This window comes from Lygodium microphyllum, chromosome 6 (assembly GCF_053477565.2).
Source record: "Lygodium microphyllum isolate KBCC chromosome 6, Lygodium_microphyllum_v1.1.10, whole genome shotgun sequence".
NCBI lineage: Eukaryota > Viridiplantae > Streptophyta > Polypodiopsida > Schizaeales > Lygodiaceae > Lygodium > Lygodium microphyllum.
Genome location: NC_141140.1, coordinates 135,129,397 through 135,154,317, shown reverse-complemented (window position 1 = coordinate 135,154,317; position 24,921 = coordinate 135,129,397). Strand labels below are relative to the sequence as shown.

General features: G+C 42.5%; 1 protein-coding gene across 8 annotated transcripts in view; it reads right to left on the bottom strand.

The window, feature by feature from the left end:
* LOC148035168 (aspartic proteinase 36-like) overlaps positions 1 to 24,921 on the bottom strand; it is an 84,448-nt gene that overhangs the window by 11,989 nt on the left and 47,538 nt on the right. For 7 of the 8 annotated variants that reach the window (XR_015691162.1, XM_087680144.1, XM_087680137.1 and 4 more), the window contains 3 exons: positions 2,652 to 2,879; positions 2,380 to 2,542; positions 2,187 to 2,260 (listed from right to left, as the gene is read on the bottom strand). Coding sequence is in view for 7 of the 8 variants with exons in the window: in XM_087680144.1 (XP_087536270.1) it covers positions 2,187 to 2,260; positions 2,380 to 2,542; positions 2,652 to 2,879 (465 nt within the window). In the remaining variant the exon portion in view is untranslated. The remainder of the gene's footprint in view (positions 1 to 2,186; positions 2,261 to 2,379; positions 2,543 to 2,651; positions 2,880 to 24,921) is intronic. The other variant, XM_087680141.1, reaches the window with a different exon arrangement.

Genomic DNA, 24,921 nt, shown 5'->3' with positions numbered 1-24,921 from the left:
ACCTTCCAAAACTTTGGAAGAATAAACTATACCTAATAATTTTGCACTGCAATTAAAGTATAATTTGTGACCCCTTTGAATGCATTACGATCTACTACATCTAGATTAGGATTTGTTGTACATACCGTGTTACTCAAGAACCCCAACCTCACTGTGAATTAGAAAATCTAACAGTATGTAATGATAGAGAGTATGGTACGATGTACAAAACGTCATACACTATGATGTGACATATGATGTATCATATGAATAGATCACCTTGTGGAGCCCATAATAATGACTCACATGTAATTGATGTGGAGTAGAATGAGGTAACACATGTTAGTGAAATGGTGTGACATGCATCACATGATAGCTTACTAGGAATTGAAGAACCAATGAGATGAGTGCTATTAGCTTCCTCATGTGAGCTATGATAGGATGTGTTCCTAAAGATTTGGCTACGCCAACCTTGTGACAAAGTAAGAAAGCTCACCAAAGGCATGGCAAAACACAATTCCCATGGAGTGTTCTTTGTCTCTACATTCATATGCATTTGTGAGATTCTTTTTTTTTTTGTGCATGCTTGCTTGATTTTCTTTGAAATTTATTTCTAATGACTCCAGCCTTAGAGCTAACTCTGAGGAACAACTTGAGTTGCATGATACATTCATCTAAGGAGTTTCTGTCATGTGTAAGTGGTATGAATTTTATTGCTTTAAATTTGTACTACAAGTGTATCTGTTATTTATTTAGCCTAAAGAATCCGGTTAAATGTAGTACCACTCTTATTTTTTAGTATTGATGTTGGCTTGCCAAAGAGGACAATGTTGCACAAAGTAAGAAACACCAAAATAGAAATATAGATGCTCCTCTATTTTTTGAACCTCCATGATGCAAGTGCATGTGCCATATGGCAAATAAAAGAGAGGCAGTGCACCTTCTGACTGGCACGCACATGATTTACATATATGCATGTACGTGGCATGATGATGCTAATGCGATATGCTTATGTTCACATATTATGATGATTAAATTAGCTCACATCATCAAGTTCAAACAATTAAACGTGACCTAACTACTAAAAGCATTCTTTATAATTTGCCACAGGAGAGTGTTCTCAAGAATGGATAGGAAACAGGATACCCCTTGGGAAGTATCCCAAAAGACCCACCAAGCATACATGGTACTTGTGAGGTGGATCCGTGCAACAACATGAGGCCAGTTGAAAAGTGTTGCAAAATGAGAAGGGGATAACCAACTTGGCATTGCCATGTGGCCAATTGAACAGTCACCTAGGATAAGGAAGGTGAACCAAATGCCTAAGAGGGGGCTCCATATATTTGGGCTACCTATGGATGGGAACCAAGGTGATTGAGGGGTATCCCATCTGGGTGATCCATGATGCACTTGACAACAAAGTTGAGATAGTCACTCCAGAGTGCATAGAGGAGAAATTAGGGAAAGAAGGGGTGGAAGTGGGCAGTTGGAGAAGGTAGGTGTAGAAAATGAAATAGTGGGTGGGAGCAGTGGGAGTAGTGGTTGCAATTGCAATAATGCACCAAAACGACTCATTGAAAGTAGAACATAAATAGCAAAAAGTAGTTAAGCTAGATCTTCCACTCCCTATCCTCATAGTCACATACAGGTAGGGATCCAAGTCTCCATGGTAGCTTCATACAATATGCCATAATGACAGGGTTACTCTTGTTCAGAATCCAGATTCTCAGTTGCATTTAGTTATAACTTTTTCTCTTATCAGCATTTACATTGCTTGGACCTCCTTGTAGTTTTGCCTTGAAGAATGGAGTTTCTATCCAATGATAATCTCTTAAGATATGTAAATAGTCACTAGAGTCACAACTGGATTCTAGCACGTAAAGTATTGTGATTGTAAGACTTTGCTAAGGGAAATGGAATCACCTACTAAGCAAAGCTGTGGAAACAGAAGAATGCCACTACTAGGAGAGCAAAACTAAAGAAGACAGCACACACATTTAAAAACTCGTCTCTGGCTTTGTCTAACCATGTCCTGAGTGCAACTGAACGATTCTGTTGGTTTTGAGCTGAATATTTGCCACATGTACTAGCAGTGCAATTAATTATCTTTGAACACAGAAATTTAGATGTTCCAGCCAAAATTTCAGTATTCACATTCTGGTGGTTGTGTCTTAATGGGGTATGCACTTCAAAGAAAGGTTCTCTACCTGCCACTAAACACAAAACATGTGGTCCCTTGCTGAGAAAGAAGTTGAGCTTCATTAGGAGCTCCTTTGATGATCTATAATAATATAACAAACGTTCAGTAATCAGAAAGTGAACAGATTGAGTGGCATGCACATTTCCAATAACATATTTGAAGTGACAGGTTTGCAAAGTAGGCAACAGGAATTCACCTACAGCATCTATAAACAAAACATAGGCAGGCTCCATGAGATATGCAAGTGTTGTTCCACTATCAAATATTGTTCCCTGAACATCATTTGTTTCATAAGCTGACGCATCCACAGACAATGCAACACCGTTCACAGATATTCCTCTAAGATTAACATTATAATGTGGCCTGCAAAAGATGAGAAGAACTCAATTCACTAATGAAAAGACTGCTCATTAAGAATTGCAAGTCACCTGCTGCAACACCGAATTAATACATGGACTTCCAGATCACCTACTTTGAAGAAATTAATGGAGTGAAAACCATGTTTGGTTCTGCAACATGGCCCAAAATAAGTACACCACCACCTTTTTCGGACCCTTCTAAACAATGTGCAAATGCTCCTGGTGTCAGTTCTTGAGAATGAAGTTGCGAAACAACAGAAAGCTCACTTTGACCAAAACCCATGATTCCATCCACTACATTCTGTGCTGTCAATAGATTGCCAGACTGACTGTATCCACACCTGATATGAAAAACAGAGGGTCAGCCATAACACCTAGATTATGCAATTATTCAAGAAATTTGTAACGTAATTACAGCAGTTCTATAAAGAATAATGGATAACATGCCACTAGAAAATGTGACTGGATAAAATGGGTGCGAAACCGATGCCATAAACCTAACATTTAAACATATCGCATATATAAGAATCTTTTCCATCCTGAAAGCCAACACTTGGTAGCCATTTTATATTAAAAAATGTGACAAGAAATGAAATCTGAGTGTATTCAATTGTCTCCAAATGAATGAGATATCTTTATATGAATACTGAGCAACTGAGGAATTGTGACACATAACAGATCTTACGTGCAACAGGGTTGGTAGATTAAAAAAATATGCATTGGGAATATCCTGCATGTTGCAAAGGACTATAACACAGCTGAACTTTTCCAATTAGTGATTCGGCCTACAGCTTGGAAGTGGGATTCATTAGAGTGAACATTAGACTTAGGGAAGTTACTATATGTATATTCTTTACATCACGTGCGTTCAAGGCCTATTTATAAATATCCTTATCTGTGATTTTTTCCTAAATAAAACATAACCCTTTTTTATTCAATCTATAAGTACTCCCTTTATATTACATCCTTCTATATGTAAAATATATATAAAATTTGTATTTTTAAAATACCTTATTTTGAACCCACGTGATGCACACGTATATTCATGAGTAGCTTACCCGAGACATTATTAGACATATTCTTACTAATCGGTTGACATTACAGTGTAAACCTCAATTAGCCATCTTTCTACTGGCAATCTATGAAGCTCTTCTTAAGTTTGAAAGACGAAACTGCCTTGTTAGGAACACATACTCAACCACAAGAATTTAAGTGCACAATTAGTCCCTTTGAGAATTGACAACTTGCTGTGATTCAAACTCTTTGTGCTAAAGGTGCGTCTGAAGAAGCTGCTGCTACATATACATGGGACACTAAACAGAAGACAAGTAATACTAAAATAGTACCCATAAATGAAAAGAAGTATCTAGCCAATTAGACATTGCAATCTAAAGACTAATCTTCATATTGAGATGTTTATGTACATGCAAAACATTCACCATTTCTGCAAGCTTAAACCTAATATAAAAATGCGAAATAAACTCCTTTGAAAGCTCGTTTGGGTTAACATTGTTGCACTCTCTCTTTAGATAAACCTTGGTAGCTAGTCTCCTTAATCTCTTCTTGTGGTTCTCCTTTTGCTTAGGGACCCATCTATATGGCTCTAGGGAATGTTGATTCCTACATTTTTGATTTCTTTTCAATTTAATGGTCATTTCTTCCTGGAATCATTATTCCACTGATCCTGCCACTAGTGCTCTATGCAACCATCCCATGAGGCAGCCGTTCCTGAAAAATCATCACCAAAATCCTTGTACATTCCATGTGAGGACCCTGATGGGGGCGTTTGAATCTCTGGGACCGGCATGCCTCTCCAGCCCAAGCTTATCTCTGCTATCTCCTAGAGTGCACCCTATCAAACATCTTCCCTACTGGTACTATTGCCTCAAACAAGAGAGGAAAGTCCTCGAAGCATGCATCCAAGTCATCCTGTTCTCTATCTTCTTCTTTTTTGTGAACAAGTGTATACTAATATTGGAATATTTATATCCGGCCTTCAGGACATCCAAACAGAAAGGATACAAGTTTTACCTCAGGCCTTCTGGCCAGCCAAGAAAATCCCATCAAGCACAAGTCAAGAAAGCCAAAAGACTACTACAAGATAACACATAAATATCATGCTGGTTGCAGAATAATTGGAGTAGAGCTAACAATATCCAATCAAGGAGCAGCCACATCAGGGAGGACCACATCTGTTGTGATCATGGGAGAGATCTTCCACAAGAGTAATCCTCAAAAACAGGCCACATGACCACGAATACCTGAGGCCGATTTTAAAATAGAGGCATTACAAGTACGCCAAATGTGCCAAAGAGTTGTCCATTTGAGGAACTAGAAAAGGTGGGCATAATCCAAATGCAAAGAAGACAATGAAGGCATCTTGCCCAAGAAACAAGAACAAATGGGCGTTTGCTCCTGTTGACGAGTCACTGAAGTCCACACACGGGAAACAAAGCTCCAAATCTATCTCTCCAGCGGGCAAGAGATGAAAAGGTGAATCAGTGTTTCATCATAAGTAGTGCAAAAGACACAATCACCCCGTGAGATCTTACATGCACTCACGACATATCCAATAGGAAGACCACTGATAAGAAATCTTGGAAGTCATCCTGCCACTTCTCTCTGCTATCATAGGCATGCCTAACTTTATTTGCTTTCTCACTGACCCATTGCTTGTCCTCTACCATCTTGTGGTAGATCTTATTAGCTAATCTTTTCTGAAAATCATCTAGTTTCACAAATATCCAATCCTGCCATAGTCAAGCAAGTTGAAAAGCAGGCAATGGATTATACCACAGAAGCACGTCTTGCAAGGTCAAGTAGATCTGACTATAGTCTCTAGGCACTCGAAAGTGATGGTGTATGTCATGAGGACCTATATTTTTGCAAGCCTCACTTGACATGTAGATTAATTTTTTAATCACATGTTTAAGTAAATGTTGCACATGTGAGGTCCCAACTGAGGTTAGTGTGAATTAATGAACCTCGAACTCCAAGGAATCAGCAACGGATTTCTAAGGCAAAAGTTGCAATTAGTTATGTTGCATAGATACTAGGTGGTATCTAGTATCACTTATTGGCCTAAGTCATTTATTTGGCCATAAGTGTCAGTTGGTGACACTAGAGATATGGCGTTTAATGGTACTTAACGCCAACCTGATCAAAACTGGCATGAGGCCACTCAAGAGATAAGTGGCCTAGCCAATTTAATTACTGGCTAATCTTTTTTTTTTTTTGGCACCGAAATAATTACTATAAGGGAGGCTAGGAAAAATGTGGGGAAGATTGGGAGAGCAAAAACGAAGGCTCAGAGAGAGAGAGAGAGAGAGAGAGAGAGAGAGAGAGAGAGGCACCTTCTTGCCAGCGAACAGGCGTGACGCCCCTATCCTGCGACGACGTGTTTTTGCACTGCGCGCCGCTTGTTTCCCTAGCTCTGTCTAGCGCAGGATCCTGTTTTGACCTCCATCACTTCATCTCCTGCCCTTGACTTCCAGACGCCCCGTCTTCTGCCCTGCTTGAGCTAAGTCCATCTCGCGCTCTATCCCAATATGACTGTCAATCATCATTGACCTAATCTGACATTCTTGTGGCACCCTGCTCTACGTCTAACAGTGAGGGTCTGATAACCAGCTCTAATCCTGGGTAAGCCAGACTGTGAGTGACAGAGATTGTATAAGGTCTGTTTAAACTGACCAGCAGAGTATAGATTGGCACAGAGGTCCTAAGGTACAATGGCCTACAGAAGGACAGAGATTTAGTTCTATTTTGTGACAGATAGCCAGGGTTGGAATAATCTGTGTAATTAGCATAAACCTCAGAAATGGCGAATTGGCAGGAATCTAATGGTATTGATATGGCCTTTCTAGACGAGCATATTGAACATGGGGACGATAAAGACTTGGCAGAATCAGATGGTGATTCGTCAGCTGAAGATTCTGGGCAGTTAATGGAAGGGGATAAAAGGGGATGAGATGGGTAAACGTCGCAAGATGTTGGTCGAAGAACCGGACTTGTGTGCCCTGAATTTGCCTCAGCAAAATGTTCATGCTTCGTGTTCTCAGACTAATGGGTCTTTTTAGTTTATGCTGGCCACTGCCAATCATCTGATGTCGGAATATGCTCAAGCTAATCAGGGTAAAGCGAGTTCTTTACCACAAGGGGAACATGTGGTCGCTGTTATGGGTGTGGATCTGGTTCTCCAGCAGATTGCTTCCTTCCATGAGAGGGCAGCCATCTTTTACTTTACGGGAAGGATCCTATTGATCACTAGAATCCGTGCATGGTTGCTATCTATGCTTGCCAATGTGGAGATGTGTCAGGATGATGCTTCAAGGCAAGGACAGGCTTCCCTTGTGGAAGAGATTTATGATGGCACGAGGAGCTTTTTTGAGGTCCTCTTCCATTCCCCGGAAGTGTGTGCTCATATTATGCAACGTATCCCGTTGTTCATGGATGATCAGTTTCACATGGTTCCTTGGAGGCCTATGGCGCAGTTTCAGGAGGTACTTAGGCAGGCATGTCCAATTTGGGTCGAGGTGGTTGACTTTCTTGCCCATCTTTGGCGACTTCTTCCCTTGGTTTTGAGATCTCTTGGTGAGGTGTTGGTGGAGCCTCAATTGGCCCCCTGTAACAGGAATAGGGCATGTATGCTTTGGTATACAGGGAAACCTCGCCTAACCAAAGTTCGTTTTGAGTGGGGTTGCAAACTTTGGTTTATGAGCTGAAATGGGGCACATTTGCTGGACACTTTTAGATATGAATAATTGGGACATTTCATTTCAGAATGTGATAGAAGCCAAGAGGTAATGCAGCTGTCTATGGATCGTGATTTGGATATGCATGACCATCTTCCCTAGCAGATGGTTCAGCAGCCTGAAGTTGTTCCTGAGCAGATTGTCCAGCAGGGACAAGTAGATGGAAAGAAGGTTGCTTCTCAAGCTCGTATTCAGCGTGCATCACTTTTGGTGGGTCAAAACTTGTCTCCTCATGATAATTCCTGGGTTACAGTGGTTCGCCGTAATGCTAGAGAGGAGCCTCAGTCTACTCCTGTTCACCCAACTCCCCAGACTATCACTCAGACATTTCAACGTCAAGGTAGGGGGTTCTATATGAAACCTCAACCTGCAATTGGTGCAAATGAAAAAAGGGTTTCTGATATTGCTGTGCACTTTGATTCGCGAGGGAGACTGGGGCATACTCGGGAAGTTTTCCGTGCCTAGTACCAGCAATTTCCTTCTCGTACTTCGATTGCTAGTTTGCAAAGGGCAGATTTGGTAGATGTGATTTGAAGCGAGATGGAAAGATTTCAAGCAGCCAAAGCAGTTGATACTAAAGGGAAAAGGAAAGAAGGGTTCAATAGTTTCCTTTTCTGTGATCCATCATGAGAATTGCTTTATGGAACGTTAAAGGTATCTCTTCCGGCAGTAAGCAATATCGGTTGTGGAAAGTTGTGTTAGCCAACAATTGGGATGTCCTTTGTGCTGTGGAGCATAAACAACAAGCTTTGGTAGGATCATCTTATGTATATAAGGATTATTCTGTCATCTTTAGTGGTCGTGTTCCACACAAATCTGGAGTAATATTGGCCGTCAGATCTTCATTGCAACCATCTTTGATTTCTCAGGACCATAGAGGCAGATTTATGATTTTGGAAATCCTATATGAGGGAGAGATTTTATGGTTGGTGGGTGTGTATGCTCCTTCTATTGCTTGTAAACATCGTCAGCTCTAGGATGACTTGTATTGCCTTGCCATGGCTCGTCAAGGCTTTGTAATGGGAGATTTTAATGCTTATACATCTTTGGATCAGACAACTTCACAACATGGTTATGGATGGTCCTGAGCAACAAGCTTGGGATGCTCTAGCACCTGTGTCTTTGAAATAGGACATGTGGTCTTGGATGCATCCCTCTCACTCAGGATATACTTATCGTTCTCTTCAACATCCAAACACATGGGCCAGACTGGATAGGATCTATATTTGTCAAAGTGATTATTTTCTCCCTATAGTCATTGATATGTGGATAGAGCGACAGCATGTCTTGTTTGATCATTATCCTTTGATCTTGGAAATGACACACCGACCTGTTCATGCCTATAAGGCTCTCCTGGCTCATTTGCCTCTTCATTTCAATCAATCCTTTCTCCTGCAAAATCATATTCAATAAATAATTGATTCCTCTCGTTCTAGGATCCTATCACAAGGGAAGGAAGCATGGGTCGTTTTTAGGGATAATGCGCGTATGTTATCCCGACAATATGGTATTCAGCATGCTTCCATTTTACGCGCTGAATTGCTGTATGCACAATCTTTGTTGGCCCATTCCTTGTCTCTGTGTCAGTTGGGGGATACCACTGATGACTTGCTTACATGCATGAAATGGTTGAAAGGCCAAGTTCAATCTTTATATGAAGAGGAATATGCTAAATACAAATTGCTGTCCAAAGTGGAAGCTTTGCACACAATAACTGTCAATCTCATCAATTCTTTGCTTGATTACATCAGAAATACGCCCGAGGAAATATTGTGTGTTTGAAGAATGAGCAAGGTGCTATGGTGACAGAACATGCATCCATCATTCAAATGTGTTTAGATTTTTATAAATCATTGTTGAGCCCTCAAGAGATTCTTTCTAACGCTGTACACTTCGCTCGCGGATACATTTGTGATCTGGTTAGTAATCACATTCAGCTAAAATAGGTAGCCTTAATGGAGGCTAATATTTCGGAGGATGAAGTGGAAGAGGTACTGTCCCATTTGCCTAAAAGGAAAAGCCTTGGTTTATATTTGCTTCCTAATGAGTTGTTTTCAACTAATGTTAAGAAACTTAAGTATCCATTGACTCGCTTGTGTCACCAAGTTTGGAATTCTGGTGTCATGACTTCAGACTGGAAGATTGCAGTCATTCCGTTATTGCCTAAGGTTCCCTCTCCAACTTCTTTGAAACAATGGAGACCCATTTTTATTATGGGCTCTTTATACAAAACCCTCTCACAAATCATTGCCAACAGATTGTAGAAAGTATTTCCGCATTTGGTTCATCCACGCCAATATGGTTTCATTAAGGGGTGGAATATAATACATAACATTTTGAATGTTCAACTAGGGATTGACTTTGCAAAAGCTTAAGGCCAGTAAGAACTCTTAATGAGATCGGGTTAACGTACGTGGGATCATGTATTGATGTCCAAAGGGCTTTCCTTTTCTCAACAAGTGTCATTAGTCGATGGCCAATTTTGGTTGCCAAACTTTGGTTGGAGTACCATTTCTACACAAAGTTACCTTGTCCTTTCCCTTTTTGTTTGATTACTTTGAGCTCCTCCTTATTTTTTTCACATTGAGCAATATAAAGTGAGGGTATCAAGCGCAATTCTCTAACTATGGTTTTTGGGATGTCCTTTATGACTTCTTCAGTGAGCGACAACTACATAGTGGGAGCAAACATGTTGTTACTCATCCCAAGTCAGGGGTTTGGCTATGAGCTTTGTGTGCTCTAGTGTTGGCCTTCTGCCCTCTCACTCCTTTGTTTGTGCAGACTTTGGGCTAGAATGGTATTGTGATTCCTAAGGAAAATATAACCAGACACTTGGGTTATCCTATCGGTGTGGAGGTAGCTCGTGGAGGTAGCTCCTCGTGCCTTGTTGGATTGGATGGCATTCTGTATTCATGATCAGTTTATGTATTGAAAATTTCAAGGTTGGCCTCTCCATGTGAGACTTAAAATTGCTCAATGCATTATGATCAGCATGATTTCGTTTTTCTTGCCATTGCTTCCTTGGACCAAGAAGCCCCTCTTGGAATTGGTTTAATCTATTCGCTTCATGTTATGGAAGAAGAAAGGAAATTGCTTGGGTCAAGTGTGGATTTCATGGCAAGTTGCAACGTGTCACTACTCCTAAAAGGATGGGAGGAGCAACTCTTTTGGATGTTAATCTTCATATGGCTACTTTGAGGTTAGCTCTTCTGCAGGAACTTTGTGTACAGACTCATCTCTGGACAGATATAACAAAATCTTTTACAGAGAAGACTGGCATTTCTCATGGTAGCACAGTTATTCATGTTTCTTGGTGGCATGTGCTTAACTCCACAAGATCTATTAAGGTCTCCCAATCTTTTCTCCTTTTCCATATGATCACATCTTGACAGGCGATGTTACATTTTACAGTTTGGCGTCCCCTGGATTTTCATAAGGAGGAGAATTCCCTGGTAGGTGAGGTTCTAGCTTCCTCCAAGTTGTTGGATTGGCCTGATAAAGATCTGCAAAGAGACAAGTTTAACCGAATGGCTCGTTTGGGGTTACAGACAGTACAAGATGGTGTCATTCCTGGGTAGGCCTGTCTTTATTCCTTTCAGCGTATTTGTTAGCACTTTCAGATGCCTAGAGGGTATCATGATATTTGGATGGCCACATAGGATAGACTTGTGAGCTACTATCCTTTGCTTGCATTACAACTTTTGTCTCCCTAGTGTGATTGGATGTTTGTGATTTCTGATGATCTCAAGAAAAGGTCTACCAATCAGATATATTATCAAATGGTAGAGGCCAAGAGATAGGTCATGGATAAGGAAAATAAAGTATAGCAAAAAGAAGTGACAGGATAGATTCATCCAGCTCTGGAAATCTAAGATTCCATATCAGGGAAAAGTGTTTATGTGGAGGCTACTTATTGGGGCTCTTTCTACTAGGAATGTGTTGCGTGCTCATAAGATCTCTGCTGGGCAATGTATATTCTGTACCACATGTGATTAGACAGTGCTTCATCTTTTTCTCTCCTGCCCTGTTGCAAGACAGATTTGGAGTTTTGTTTTCCATGTGTGGTCCTCGTTGATTCGGCACCCGATATCAACTCGTTCATGGATTATGGGGAAGATGATCTCCATGACCTCTTTGAGTTCAGATTATTCTTTCCTTTTCCATTTCCTTAAATGGATAGCCTTATGGCATATTTGGCGTACTCAAAATGGCTTCATTTTTTGATTCAGTATCTGGCATTTATGGTCATATGGCCCGAATTCGGGATTTACTGTTGTGGCGATTACCTCTATGGTGTCTACCGATTTGGTTTTGTTGGGAATAAAGACCCTCATGCCTTTTAAATGTTCTCAGGTGTGAACACACCCTTAGCACTTGTACTTTCATATATATATCTATCTTAAAACCTAAAGTGGTACACTCATCATTGTACCTAAAAATCGTGTTCACTCTCCTGACTACTCTGCTCTCTCACTCTCTTTGCTGCTAGCAAGGACTGAGTGTCTTGATCCTCGCACTCCCCATCACTACAAACCGGTATTAGAGCGCATATTTCGTGAGCTTCCGGAGACCACGGCACAAGCTGCTCAAGCCACTAGGCTCGTTCAACATAGGTTGTGCTAAAGACTGGCAGTGGTGCAACGGGCTGGGTGAGTAAGCAACAGCCTGACCAACAGGCATGTGTGGCAGTGGTGCGACGGGCTGGGCGAGCAGGCAACGGCCTGACAACCAGGCAACAACCAGTCGAGCAAGGAGCAGGTGTGCAACATCGCGCAAAGGGGTGTTGACCAATGTGGCGACTGACGAATAACGAATGTCGACAATAGCAGCCAGGACGGGACCAACGGGGCTCACAGTTGCACGACTGATGGGTCACCGGACCCGTCATCCAATTTTTTTTCCTCCAATTTTTCTGAAATTCCTCTCCCTCTAACCCGGGTTCGTGTGTGCAAGCACAAAAGGTCAGATTTGTGCAATCTTGGCCCAGAAATTTGGGGTCTCTCCAGACTAAGTACTGTTCATGCAAAATTGAGGCATCTGCGTCAGAAATTGTAGACATTGTGCGCATTTGATTTGGGGATTTCGCCAAAATTATTGAAATTTTGCTCATCTGAGTAAAATTTCTCAACATTGGACCCATAAAATTTGGGCTTTTATTGTATTGGTGAAATTCTGTTCAGCTGAGTCAAATTGGCTGACATTGGTGCACATTTGGATCCAAAAATTTTGGGGCTTTTTGCAAAATTTTGTGAAATTTTGCTAATTTTGCCCAGTTTATGCTTTCGCGAACATGTATTAATGCAATTGGGACAGATTGGTCAGTGAAATTTTGGGGTTTTGCTGAAATTTCTCTATTTTGGAAAAATTGGTCTATTCTATGCATGTTAGAGTCAGTTCAGATGTATGGTTAATGCTTTGAGCACAAAAATTTTGGGCCTTTTGACTGTGCGTATCAAATTTTATGCCCATGGGTACATGTACAACAGAAATTGCAACTAAAATTTGGGACTTCTCATGTAATGTGATGTATTTGCCCTTGGAACAGCTATAATCAATTGTGGAATGCTATAGCACATGGTTTGGTGCTTCTAAGAATTTACTTACAGATCTGAAATTTCTACTTCTACGTGGTCATTTATTGTTGGTTGGTACTTGTTTGTACCTTGGTCACTTGTGTGACAATTTGGGCCTGCATTTGCTGAATTTTTTGGTCAAATTTGGGCTTAAAATCATGGCTGGCAGCAGTGACAGCAATAATCTCATGCACATAAAGAAGCTTGAAGGAGTACATAACTTTGCAGTTTGGCAAAAGCAGTGCTACAATATCCTATTGCAAAAGAAGCAGGCAAAGCCGATTAAGACAAAAGGGGCAAAACCCGCAGATATGGAATAGCACGATTGGGATGAGTTAAATGAGCTTGCATGCTCAGCCCTTGAGCTATTGATTTCTGATACCTTGCTGTTTAACATTGAAGGTTTGGATTCTGCAAATGCTATTTGGACTCGACTCGAAGAACTGTATTCACAGAAGAGTGCTGCAAGCAAAGTTTATTGGCTGAAAAAGCTTATGGATTTGCGTATGAAAGAGGGTACTGCAATGTCTACTCACTTGAGTGAGCTTAACTCTATTTTCAGCCAGCTGGTTGCCTTGAAGTTCTTGATTGATAAAGAATTTAAGGCTACGTTCTTGCTTTGCACTCTTCCAAAGAGTTGGGATACATTCATGACTGCTATGAGCAATTCTAATGCGATTCTTTTGTATGCTAATGTATAGAGTGCTCTACTCATGGAAGAAATGAATCGGTAGAACAATGCATCCAGTAAGTCTTCCAGTGCTTTGCATACTAGGAGCACATCACAACAGAAAGGCAAATTTGATACCAAGGGAAGTAATAAATCACGTGGCAAAGATGTCGAATGTCATCATTGTGGCAAGTTAAGGGTCTTTTTAAACGTGAATGCTACAAATGGAAGAAAGAGAAAGGAAAGGGCAAGAAGACTGATAATAGCAAGGAAAAGAAGAAAGAGAGTCAACCTAAGAAGAGCAGTGTTAAAATTGAAGAGGTGAGTGTAGTCACTCATGACAGTGATAGTGGGAATGGCGTATTCTTTGTCTCTTCACACTTTGGTGCACATGCTTTACTTGCAGATACAGATGATGACATGCATACCTGGATTCTCGATTCAGGTGCTTCCCTTCATGTCACCCCTCATCATGAGTGGTTCTCTGCCTATACAGGAGGTTGACATGGTATTGTCCATCTTGGGGATAACTATGCATGTGACATTGCAGATATTGGCAGTGTGCAGTTGCAGTTTCAGCATGGTTCTGTCTTCACACTTCAGCATGTACGACATGTACCTCAGCTCAAGAAAAGCTTGATTAGCACAGGACAGCTAGATGATGATAGATTTCATACCACCTTTGGTGCTGGGAAATGGAAGATCTGTAAGAAATCTAGAGTGATTGCCAGAGGTTGTAAAAGTGATACCTTGTATCCTCTCCATGTATTTAGTGTGAGTGATCATGTTGTTGCCGTGACCGAGCAGCCAAGTGTTTCTTTGTGGCATGGCTGGTTGGGACACATGAGTCAAACTGGAATGAAAGTGCTCTCTTGTTTGGGTTACTTGCCTTGTCTTTATTATGCTGATTTTGAGCATTGTGATCATTGTGTTTATGGTAAACATGCACAGACATCTCATAAAAAGTCTCTTTTGCTGAAATCTTCTCCTCTAGAGTTAGTACATTCCGATGTATGTCAAATGCCAGGGTTATCTTTAGGGGGAAAGAAGTATATTGTCACCTTTGTCGATGATGCTATACGGAAGGTATGGGTTTATCCTATTCATAGCAAGGATGAAGTGCTTGACAAGTTTAAAAATTTCTTGGCATTGGCTGAAAATTAGGCTGATAAGACACTTAAGTATCTTTGCTCTGACAATGGTGGGAAATATGTGTCCAAGGCCTTTCAGGCATTTTGTGACAGCAAAGGCTCACTGCCCCTCATAATCCACCCCAAAATGGCTTTGCAGAGCGTATGAATCAGACCATACAGAATAAGGTCCATACAATAAGGTCCATACAATGCTGTCTCATGCTACATTAGCCCATGGGTTTTGGGTAGAGGCTGTTATGACAGTTGTACACTTGATTAATCAGTCACCAAACAAGTCTTTGGGAGGCGGAGTTCCCTAAGAAGCGTGGTCAAGCCACCTTCATATGCTCACCTGAAAGTGTTTGGCTGCAAGGCTTTTGTGCACATTCGTAAAGAAAAACGCAGCAAACTTGAGCCAAAGTCCTGTAAATGCAATTTCCTACGATATGGTGACGAGGGTGAAATGGGGTATAGATTATGGGATCTCGAGAAAAGGAAAGTAGTACGCAGCAATGATGTTATCTTCCGGGAAGATCGCATGCATAAACAGTCCAAAAGGACTGAGAAGGTCCGTAGGTTTGTATCCCGCGAAGAAATACCCTTTGGACAGTAAAATGTGCCCGCTGTACAACAGCAAATACCTGCTGTAAATGAATCTGTAAATGCAGAAAACAATGCTAGAAATGATCAGCCAGCTATTGCCCATGATAATGAGCCATACATGTGCAGGAACAGCTAGGACAACAAATTGTTAATGCTGATTTGCAGACTGAAATGCTAGGACAACAAGCTGAAAATGATCAACAGCCAGCAAACAATGATCATTGGGTTAGGAGATCGTCTAGGGCTACTAGAAAACTTGATAGATTCATTCCTGGTGCAAATAATGGGGCTGATTATGTCATGTTGACAGACTGTGGTAAACCATCTTGCTTCAAGGAAGCAATGAACAAACAGAACAGCAAGAAATGGTATAAAGCCATGTTGTTAGAAATGGAATCTCTTGAGAAAAATGACACTTGGGACTTGGTGCAGTTGCCTAAAGGGTAGAAAACACTTCCATGCAAATGGTTTTACAAGATGAAGGTTGTGAGAGAGGACAGGATCGAAGCTCAGCACAGAAAACCAATAGACAGTGTGAGAGTGAAGCACGACACCCAATGCAAATAGACTGAAAGAGTGTAAGATGAAAGTATAAGGTACAATCCTTAAACCTTAGGGTTGTAGGGCGTGTTCACATCCGAACACGGTAAGTGCCCGTAAGTGTGTGTCATAAGCACATACGAAATAATACCATAAGTTTGGGGGAAAAAACCTCTCCTACCGAGAGTAAAAAGTGCCCCAGTGTCCTATTGGTCACCGACACTCCTATGTGAGCGTAGGCGTAAGTGAGGCATGAGTGAAATACCCAACAAACCCCCCTAGAGTGAAGAGTAATCAAGAGTACAAGGAGCATCCGCCACCAAAGGAGATCAAATTTAAAGCATGGCGAAATGCTTCAAATTTTTCACGAGGAAGAGCTTTGGTGAAGATGTCTGCCACATTACTGGTGGTAGGACAATAGACAAGGCTGATATCACTTGCATGTAGCCTCTCTCTAACAAAGTGACACTGTATCTCAATGTGTTTTGTGCGTGCATGAAACACTGGGTTCTGTGCCACTGCAATGGCACTTTGACTGTCAGTGAACAAAGTAGGCTCCGTAACAGATACATCCAGATCAGCTAGCAAGCATCTAATCTGTACGCATTCAACTGTGGTAGTGAAAGATGCCTTGTAATCAGCTTCACATGACGATATGGCAATAGTGGACTGTTTCTTGCTAAGCCAAGATATGCAAGACGAACCAATAAAGAAACAATTGCCACTAGTGGAGTGACGTGAATCATAATCACCAGCCCAATCAGAATCATTGTAAGCATGTAACTGCAGTGGTCCCCCCTTGGCATAAAGCAATCCAAGAGATCTAGTACCCTACAAGTAACGGAATACATGCTTAACAACTTGCCAATGTGACATGCGTAGCTGATGCATATATCTGCTCAGGGCTGAAACTGCGAACTGTATGTCTGGCCTAGAGTTGCATAAGTAAATAAGACATCCAACTTCTGGAGCATATGTGAGTATATCAAACAAATCACTGTCATCATGTAATGACACTTTAAGTCCAGGTTCCATTGGTGTACAAATTGGCTTGCAATCCTGTAAGCCAAACTTCTCAAGAAGTTTACTAATGTATCTTGATTGTGATAACCCAATACCTCTAGCATCATGTATGAACTGAATGCCCAAGTAATAATGCAAAGACCCCAAGTCTGACATGTCAAAAGTTTGCTGCAAATTTTGTTTAAATGCTGAAATCTGATCAGCATGTGTCCCTGTAAGCAAGAGATCATCAACATAAAGACAAATGATCAGCATGGATCCCCCCTCTATATATACGTAAAGGGCAGACTCAGATGAGCTGTTTATGAACCCTTGGCTAAGCAAGAAAGCATCTATCTTGGCATACCAAGCTCTAGGAGCTTGTTTTAAACCATATAAAGTTTTTTTCAGCTTGCAGACCAAGTGTTCCAAGCCCTCAACTGCAAAACCAATGGACTGCTGTACATATACTTCCTCATGAAGTTCCCCATGTAAAAATGCAGTTTTAATATCCAACTGATACACAATCCATCCATAATGAGCAGCCAAAGCAACCATAGACCTGATGGTCGTCATGCACGAAGTAGGAGCAAATGTCTCCTCATAGTCAATGCCTTTCTTCTGTGCATAGCCTTTAGCTACAAGCCTTGCCTTGTATTTGTCAATGGATCCATCTGGATTCCGTTTTAGCTTGTAGACCCATTTTGTTCCAATGGCTTTTTTCCCAAATGGCAAAGACACCAAATCCCATGTTTGGTTCTTAGGATAGAATCCAATTCAGCTTTCATTGCTGCCATCCAATGCACACTCTGTTGTGCATCCTCAAAACATTCAAGCTCCTCATCATCAAGGATGCTTGCTGCCGTAACAAACTCCATGGTATGTGTAGTATTATGCATACGAGCTTGCCTTCTAGTACGACCAACCATGGGTGCATCTAGATGACTATCTTTCATAGTCTGTAAATACCATCTAGGCATTCGTCTTGCCTCCTGACTGTACATAGGCTCTTGCTGAATTTCTGTTTCAGCACTTTGCTGAATATTCAGATCAGCCAATGGCTGATTTTCTGCATTTTCCAAAGGAGCAACTGGCTGAACATTAAGTTCACTTGCTGAAACTCCAGCTGAATCACCAAATTTAATGGGCAACAACCCTTCAAATACATCACGGGCAGCCTGATATGTGTCTAAAACAACCAAAAACAATTCTGACTTTTCATCAAATAGTACAGTACTACTGACAAACACCTTTTTAGAAACAAGATCATAGAGTCTGTAGCCTTTGCTCTCACTGCTATATCCCACAAAAATGTATTTAATAGCCTTGTTATCCAACTTTTTCCTAAGTACCTTTGGAATATGTGTATATGCAAGGCACCCAAAGATACGAAAGTGTCCAACAGAAGGTTTCCGGCTATTCCAAGCCTCAATCCTTGCCTTTACACAGACACTGGTGATGGCCGAGTGAGCTGTCGAACTCTGACGGTCACCCACCTCATGCCAGCACCACCAACCACCCACCACCACCACACGCCACCACCACCACCACCACCACCACCACCACCATCCCATTTGTGCGTGTGTCGCGCGGCACGACTGCCCGCCCGGTTGTTCACCTGTGGACAATGCCCTTCTGCTTCAAAAAGGAATTCAGCATAGAGGACATGTATTCCCCCCCTCAATCCGAACGGAGAGTCTTAATTTTACAACCAAGCTAGTTTTCAACAAGTGCAATAAAAGCCAAGAATGTATCATACACTTCTGAATTTTTGACCAAAGAGTAGACCCAACAAAATTAAGTAAAGTTATCAATAAAAGTCGCAAAATAGTAACATTCTCCCAATGACTTTGTCTGCATAGGCCCACATACATCTGAATGCACTAACTGCAATCTGGTTGTTGCTCTAAAAGCAACATCACGGGAAAATGAAAAACGATGTATTTTCCCAAAATACATCCTTCGCACAAGTGCTCAAGAGGTCTCTCCAGTAGAGGTAATCCATCTAGCATCTGCGTATGCTGTAAGAGCATCAAGCTGCCAAAGTTCACATGCCCCATCCTAGCATGTCATAACTCTGCATGTATCATAGCAGAGTAAGAGTGGAGATCAAATACGCTGATTGATCAACTGAAAGAGCATCCAACTCATATAACCCATGACATAAAGTGTCTGCCAAGACCAAAGTCATGTGTTCTTTGTCTCTCACCATGCATCTCTCATCATCAAATGTGACCTGCAATCCACAACGTGCCAAAGAAGAAATAGAGAGTAGATTCTTCTTTATGCCTGGCACAAATAAAGCATCCTGTAGGTAGAGAATAGAGCCATTAATGGCTGTAAGCACAATCTCCCCAATACCTCTGACAGGGTATGATGTATTGTTGGCACACTGTACAGACTTGCCAACTGGATCAACACTAACAGAAGCAAATAAATCTCTGCGAGATGTAATATGCCTAGAAGCACCACTGTCAAAAAACCAAGTGTCTGAATCCTCAGTAGAGCTGAATGCTCGATCTGCCCAAGAGGTGTCATAACTACATGTGTAAAAACAATAGTCCCTGTCTGCAACAAAGGACGCGGATTCAGTAGCAATGGAAGGAGCATAAAAAACAGACATTCCTGACTCCTTTTTCTTATCTTTGGCAATACGCTTTCTGCACTCAGTGATGTACTGGCTTGGCTTCTTGCAATTTTTTGTTTGCCTGTGATATGCCAGAAGTCCCAGAACTCTGCGGAGCATTTTTCACTTGGCTACCTTTGCCCTTTTGTCTAGCCATAAATGCCTGCTCAGAGGCAATAGCATCCACACCACTATTCCTCCGTGTTTGCTCCTCCTCTAGAAGCAAACTGACTAACTTAAGAAAAGTGAATGGCTGCGCGACAATCCTCATGGTGAGGTTTAAGGCCGTATGAAAAGCCAAGTATGAAGGAGGTAATGAGTTCAAAGTGGTAGATATCATCTGTGCATCCGAATAGTACTCACCAGCATTCATGAGTTGCTCTCGCAAGTCTTGAATTTTGTTCAAGTAATCCTGAATAGAATCATCTTCATCCATTTTCAATGTCTCTAGCTCTTTCTTTAAGAAAGAGATGCAAGTCTCATTCTTGCCTACAAACATCTGCTCCAAAGTTAGCCAAGCTTCTCGTGAAGAAGCTACTGAATGAATGTGGGGGATGATTGATCGTTGAACTACCAATGCAATCAGCGACAAAGCCTGTGCATCCCATGTATCCCATGCTTTTTGAGTTGTTGTTCTTTTGGGAAGTGGCTAAAGTGGAGCAGGCTGATGTGGAAGCTTTCACTCAACCGCCAAGACCCACGGACCGCTTATTGTTTCAAGCGTTCCAAGCCGAGCACTAATGGCTACCTCTCACATAGCCAACGCGCCATCCATATCTACGGGTGTAGTGAGCTTACCTCCATGCCGTTCGAGTTACCTCCTCTCCCGCGCACTCCGGTAGCTCCACGATCCAAGTGCCAGCTTCAAGCAAGCTCCATCCTCAAGTTCCACGCTCCAAGCTCCATTGCTGCGAGCAAGACAAGAGAAGAGAAGAGAAGAGAAGAAGAGAGGAGAAGATAGAGAGCTTCTCCTCCTCGGTCTCTCACCCTCACACACTCACTCCCTCACACTCTCACACTCCCTCTCTCAAGCACAAGCTCAAGCAAGCAAGAACAAGAAGAAGAAGAAGAAGAGGAGAGCTACTTTTGGCCACACACAAGTATGAGCTTCTCATTCACTTTTCAACTTTATATACAAAACCCTAAATCCCTTTTGGGCGGTCATCCCCTTTTCCCCTTTTTTACATGGCCGGCCGTAGCCTAAGGCCATTTTTCCCATTGTCCTTCTATCTTCCTAGCTTCCTTTCCACCGCCCGTCTACATTTACAAATTGCACGGGTGAGAGCCCGACGCTCCTTGAATTAAACCATGATGCGTTTGCGCTCTTTTACAATAGTTTTGACTTCCGCTTTTCCTTGTGCGCCTTTGTCTTCAGTTTCTCTTTGCCTTGGCCTTTGTCTTTGTCTTCTGTTTTAGCTTTCCGGATTTTCCACCGTCTGGCACTCTTTTACACGATTTCAGGGTGCGCCTTTGTATTTAAAAATGCACATTTCCCCTTTTGCATTTGCCTTGGACTTTTTAAGGTTGTCCTTGCACTATTGGCCTTTTCTCCTCTTTTTTCTTCAGTCCGGCTACCTCTTTTTTCACCTTTTCCCTGCGTCTTTTTTATTTCCTTTTGCTTTCTTCGTATTGGGGTTAACATTACCCCTCTCCTAGACGAGTACCAGTCCCATGGCACTCACCGTCGAAGGTAGCAGGCTGTAGCATGCACCGAAGACGTGGGTGATAAGGACGCCTGTGGTTTCCGTGGAGGAGTGTTGGTGGTGGTGTGAAAGAAGGTCCTGGGGGTCTATTGGTGGCCAAGGTGGCTAGTGGAAGGGTTGTTGGAGTTGGTGGTAGGGCTATTCTTTTGGGGAGTTGCACTAATGGAGTACAAGTGGCAGTTTATTGGGAATTTTGATATGCTGATTCTTGGCAGGCTTACAGAGTGATAAGGATAGGAATTCAGAGTTGAGTGTTGATGGAAAGCGAACGACACCTTCGTTGGAGTCTTCAATACCTGCAATTGAAAACCTCTCATGTGGTCTCTCCCTAAGGGTTAGTGCTAGTCTTTTTATCGTGCACAAGTCATAGTTTGATTAGTGTGGGAGACAGATCGAACTCTAAGCAAGATGAGAGTATTATCCTGCACTTGAGGACCCAAACTGTGTATATACTTCGTTGCAGATATTATGTGAGTGCTCGTGCATACTTAGATATTACATAGTTAGAAGACCGTGGGCTAGTTTCTTGTAACAATATGTTGATGTAGCAAAGTTGTCCATGTTGAGAAGAAGTACACGTGAAGGTATAGGAGACATCTTTTGCATTATGATTGCACGACGTAGCATAATTGAATACAGGGACACCGCACTTTCGGTAGCTGGAAGCTATTGGACTTGCTTGATGGGGACGGCATACATTTCATGGCCAATCGTGCGGTGTTTACCACAATTGATTGCAATGGTATTACGGCAAAGTGCAAGAGGGAATTGTGCAAGTGGGTCAGGGTGACAGGTCCACCCATAGACGAGACAAGCTCCCTAGGTATGTCCTGCCCTTGATGTGCCCTGAACAATTGTGGGTGATGCTAAAGGGCTAGGGGACTAGAGACGGAGCCAGTCGATCAAGGTCACTGGACTTACCTAATTTGAGAACCCCTAGGTGCTGTGCTGTGATTGTGGGTGTTTCTTTTCGTTCATTTCTTTTCTTTGTTTTCTTTTGTCTCTTTTTTTTTTGTTTCTTTTTCTTGTACTTTTTTCTTGCCTCTTTTTTTTAAAAAAAACTTGCATGAGTACAACCATCGCAATATGTTGAGGTTATCAGCCTTTCAGTGGGTTGGAAAATGTCAAGCTTCGAAGGCTCAAGAAATGGATATTACAGTGATGATTGAGCCCTAGCCTCATTGTTAGAGAAGCAGTTGTTGAGATGGAGAGATCCACTTGAGACATTGCAAACCTCATTGCGACACACGCGATGCTGGTACAATTGAGGCAACGACTGCCGTGAGCCAACTATAGAGCTTTACCCAGAAAGAGAGCATAGCCCATGAATATGCTTTGGGCTATGTGATGTGGGCGGTCGGCAAGGGTGATTTTTGCTTTCGGCAGCGTGGCTTTGTCGCGGCTCTTTGTGGGGTCGATGGTCTTACGGTGATCGGGCATTGAACACCTTCACACGAGGACTTGTATCATCCTGCATCCACTTGTCACTTCATGAGAGTACATGCATGGTATATGCCACAACTATAATAAACCAGTGCAACGCAAGGAAACATCACTTATCTGAATTCCATGGTGTTGACTTAGATATTTATCACCTGCGCTTGATTAGGTTTTTCTTTTGCTAAAGACGTGAAATATATTAAACGCAGATATGAAAAGTTTGTACAATTGGGGAACATGTCAACACTTAACCATTTAAAGACAAAAAGTCATGGCCAGGTAGCATTCGATAAGCCTTTTATACAACATGGGGCTACTCTATTTGTACAAGGCGGGGCGAGTCTGGATGGTCGGGGGCGACTGAGGCTCTGCTGGTGCGGGGCTCCCGTGGGTTTGGGCAGGGAACATGTCGGCCAGGACATGAATGGTGTAGTCCCGGGCCGCTACCGTTTCCAGAATTTCTTTAAACAATTCATTAAATTCTGCCCTATCCCTAGCCGTCTTTTCACTTCGTGAGCACCTGGTGCCCGAGCGTGCGTTGGGGGTCTGTGCAATTGGCATTGCCACATTTTGTGTACATCCCTGAGCATCCACTCCCCTGGCCCGCGGATTCTTTGGCCTTCGTCCGGGGCGGTATCGCTTGGGGCCACGTTTCTTGGCGTACCTTTTAAGAGTGGGCACGTAGTGCACTGGCGGAGGGGCGTGTGCTGCATGTTCCCGTCGGCTGCGGAGAGCGTCCTTGCAAGCTAGCTGCCCTTGGTTGTCCATGTTTTCCTTGCGGGGGACCTGGAAGATGCGAATCAAGGATTAGGATTTGTCACATGATAAGACCATTCAAATGTAAGGGATTATAGTGCAGGTTATCAAGCGCATAGGACAAGAAGGGGAGGGGTAGGGCATGCAGTGCTTGTTGTAGCGGGATGGCCCCCGTGATGTATATTTAGCCTCCTGCCATTAGCAGATCTTGGTTCACGCCGAGTTACGTCAACTGGCGGTCATGGATTTAGGCAAGGCTCCTCCTCGGAAGGATAGACCGGAAAGGGAAGAAGGTGTATAGAAAGGAACTACACCCTATCTACACCATGAGAGTTGTTGATCAAGGCTTCCTATGGCGGTAATGTGGTTGCATGCCCTTCACTTGGAGATGGGGATGGTCACACGTCTTTTAAATGCGTGATGAGAGGAGGACTTGAGAAGCTTAGCCTATCAGACCCAACTCTTCTCCCTACACTTGACTATCATTGCTTGTGTGTGTTGATATTGTTTATACATGGTGACACAAAAATCAGTGTTTATTTATATACATATTTATGAGTCCATGTCACTTCACGAGGATAAGAACCAATTGTAGAACTCGGGGTTGTACTGGAGCGTGGCACACGCATCCAGCACTCGTGGCAGCTTACTTAGTACCGATAGATATTTTGCCACATCAAGCAGCATGGACCCTTGTCCGAGTCTACTGGCAACATGTAGCTCCTCCTCAGTGAGAACCTTATCCAACAGAGAGTTTTCTTGGCTAGGTTCAGCCAAGTCTGTACCCCGAATGGCAGTCAACACTTGAAGGGAAGTTGGTGCCACATAGGTTGGGTCCCTTTGGGACCGCCATTTGGCCAATCGCTCCTCAGAGACTATCATGATCTGAGCCCCTAGTTTGGCCATTACAACGCAGCATTCGCACCAACGCTGCTCAAATTGACTCTGGCCTGCTGACAATCGCTTTAGTTGCTCTATGTCTACAAGATTCGGTCGACAGAGCACTTCATTGAACGTGACAGTTAAGCGCAGTTCGTCAGCCTCCTCGTCAGAGATGAGTCGCATGCGTTCATATAAGAGCTTGTTATAGTACTCGTCAAGATGTTCTTGCTCTTCCCAAGATAAGGGGAATGGTAAGTATTCTTCGAGCTGCTCCTTAGGGAATGCGCCCATGTCCGCAAGGACGTAGACACGTGCGAACACTTTGAGCTTAGCATCCAACTCAGTTAAGCATTCTGTGACACTTCTATGTTCAACGAAGGCTTGCTCGGTTGCTATCTCATGCAAAGTTCTAAGAGTTTCCTTAGGCTTTAGCATAGCTGGGGGCTCAGGCCTAGATGAGCAAGATTGGTCAACGCTAGGATTGCTTATGCTCTCAGGGATTGTGCGTTTTTCCTGAGGTTTTGCTGCTATTTTGTCATGGTTCTTCTCGGATGTGACTGGTATAGATTTGTCATCCTATTGTGACGACGTTGTATCCACTCTTGATTGGTCGATGTGAGTTGTATTGTCGGTGGATTGAGTGTTGAAAGCAACTGTTGCTGGCAACGGCTGCTTTGATTTTTCAGAGCACACAGATGTGA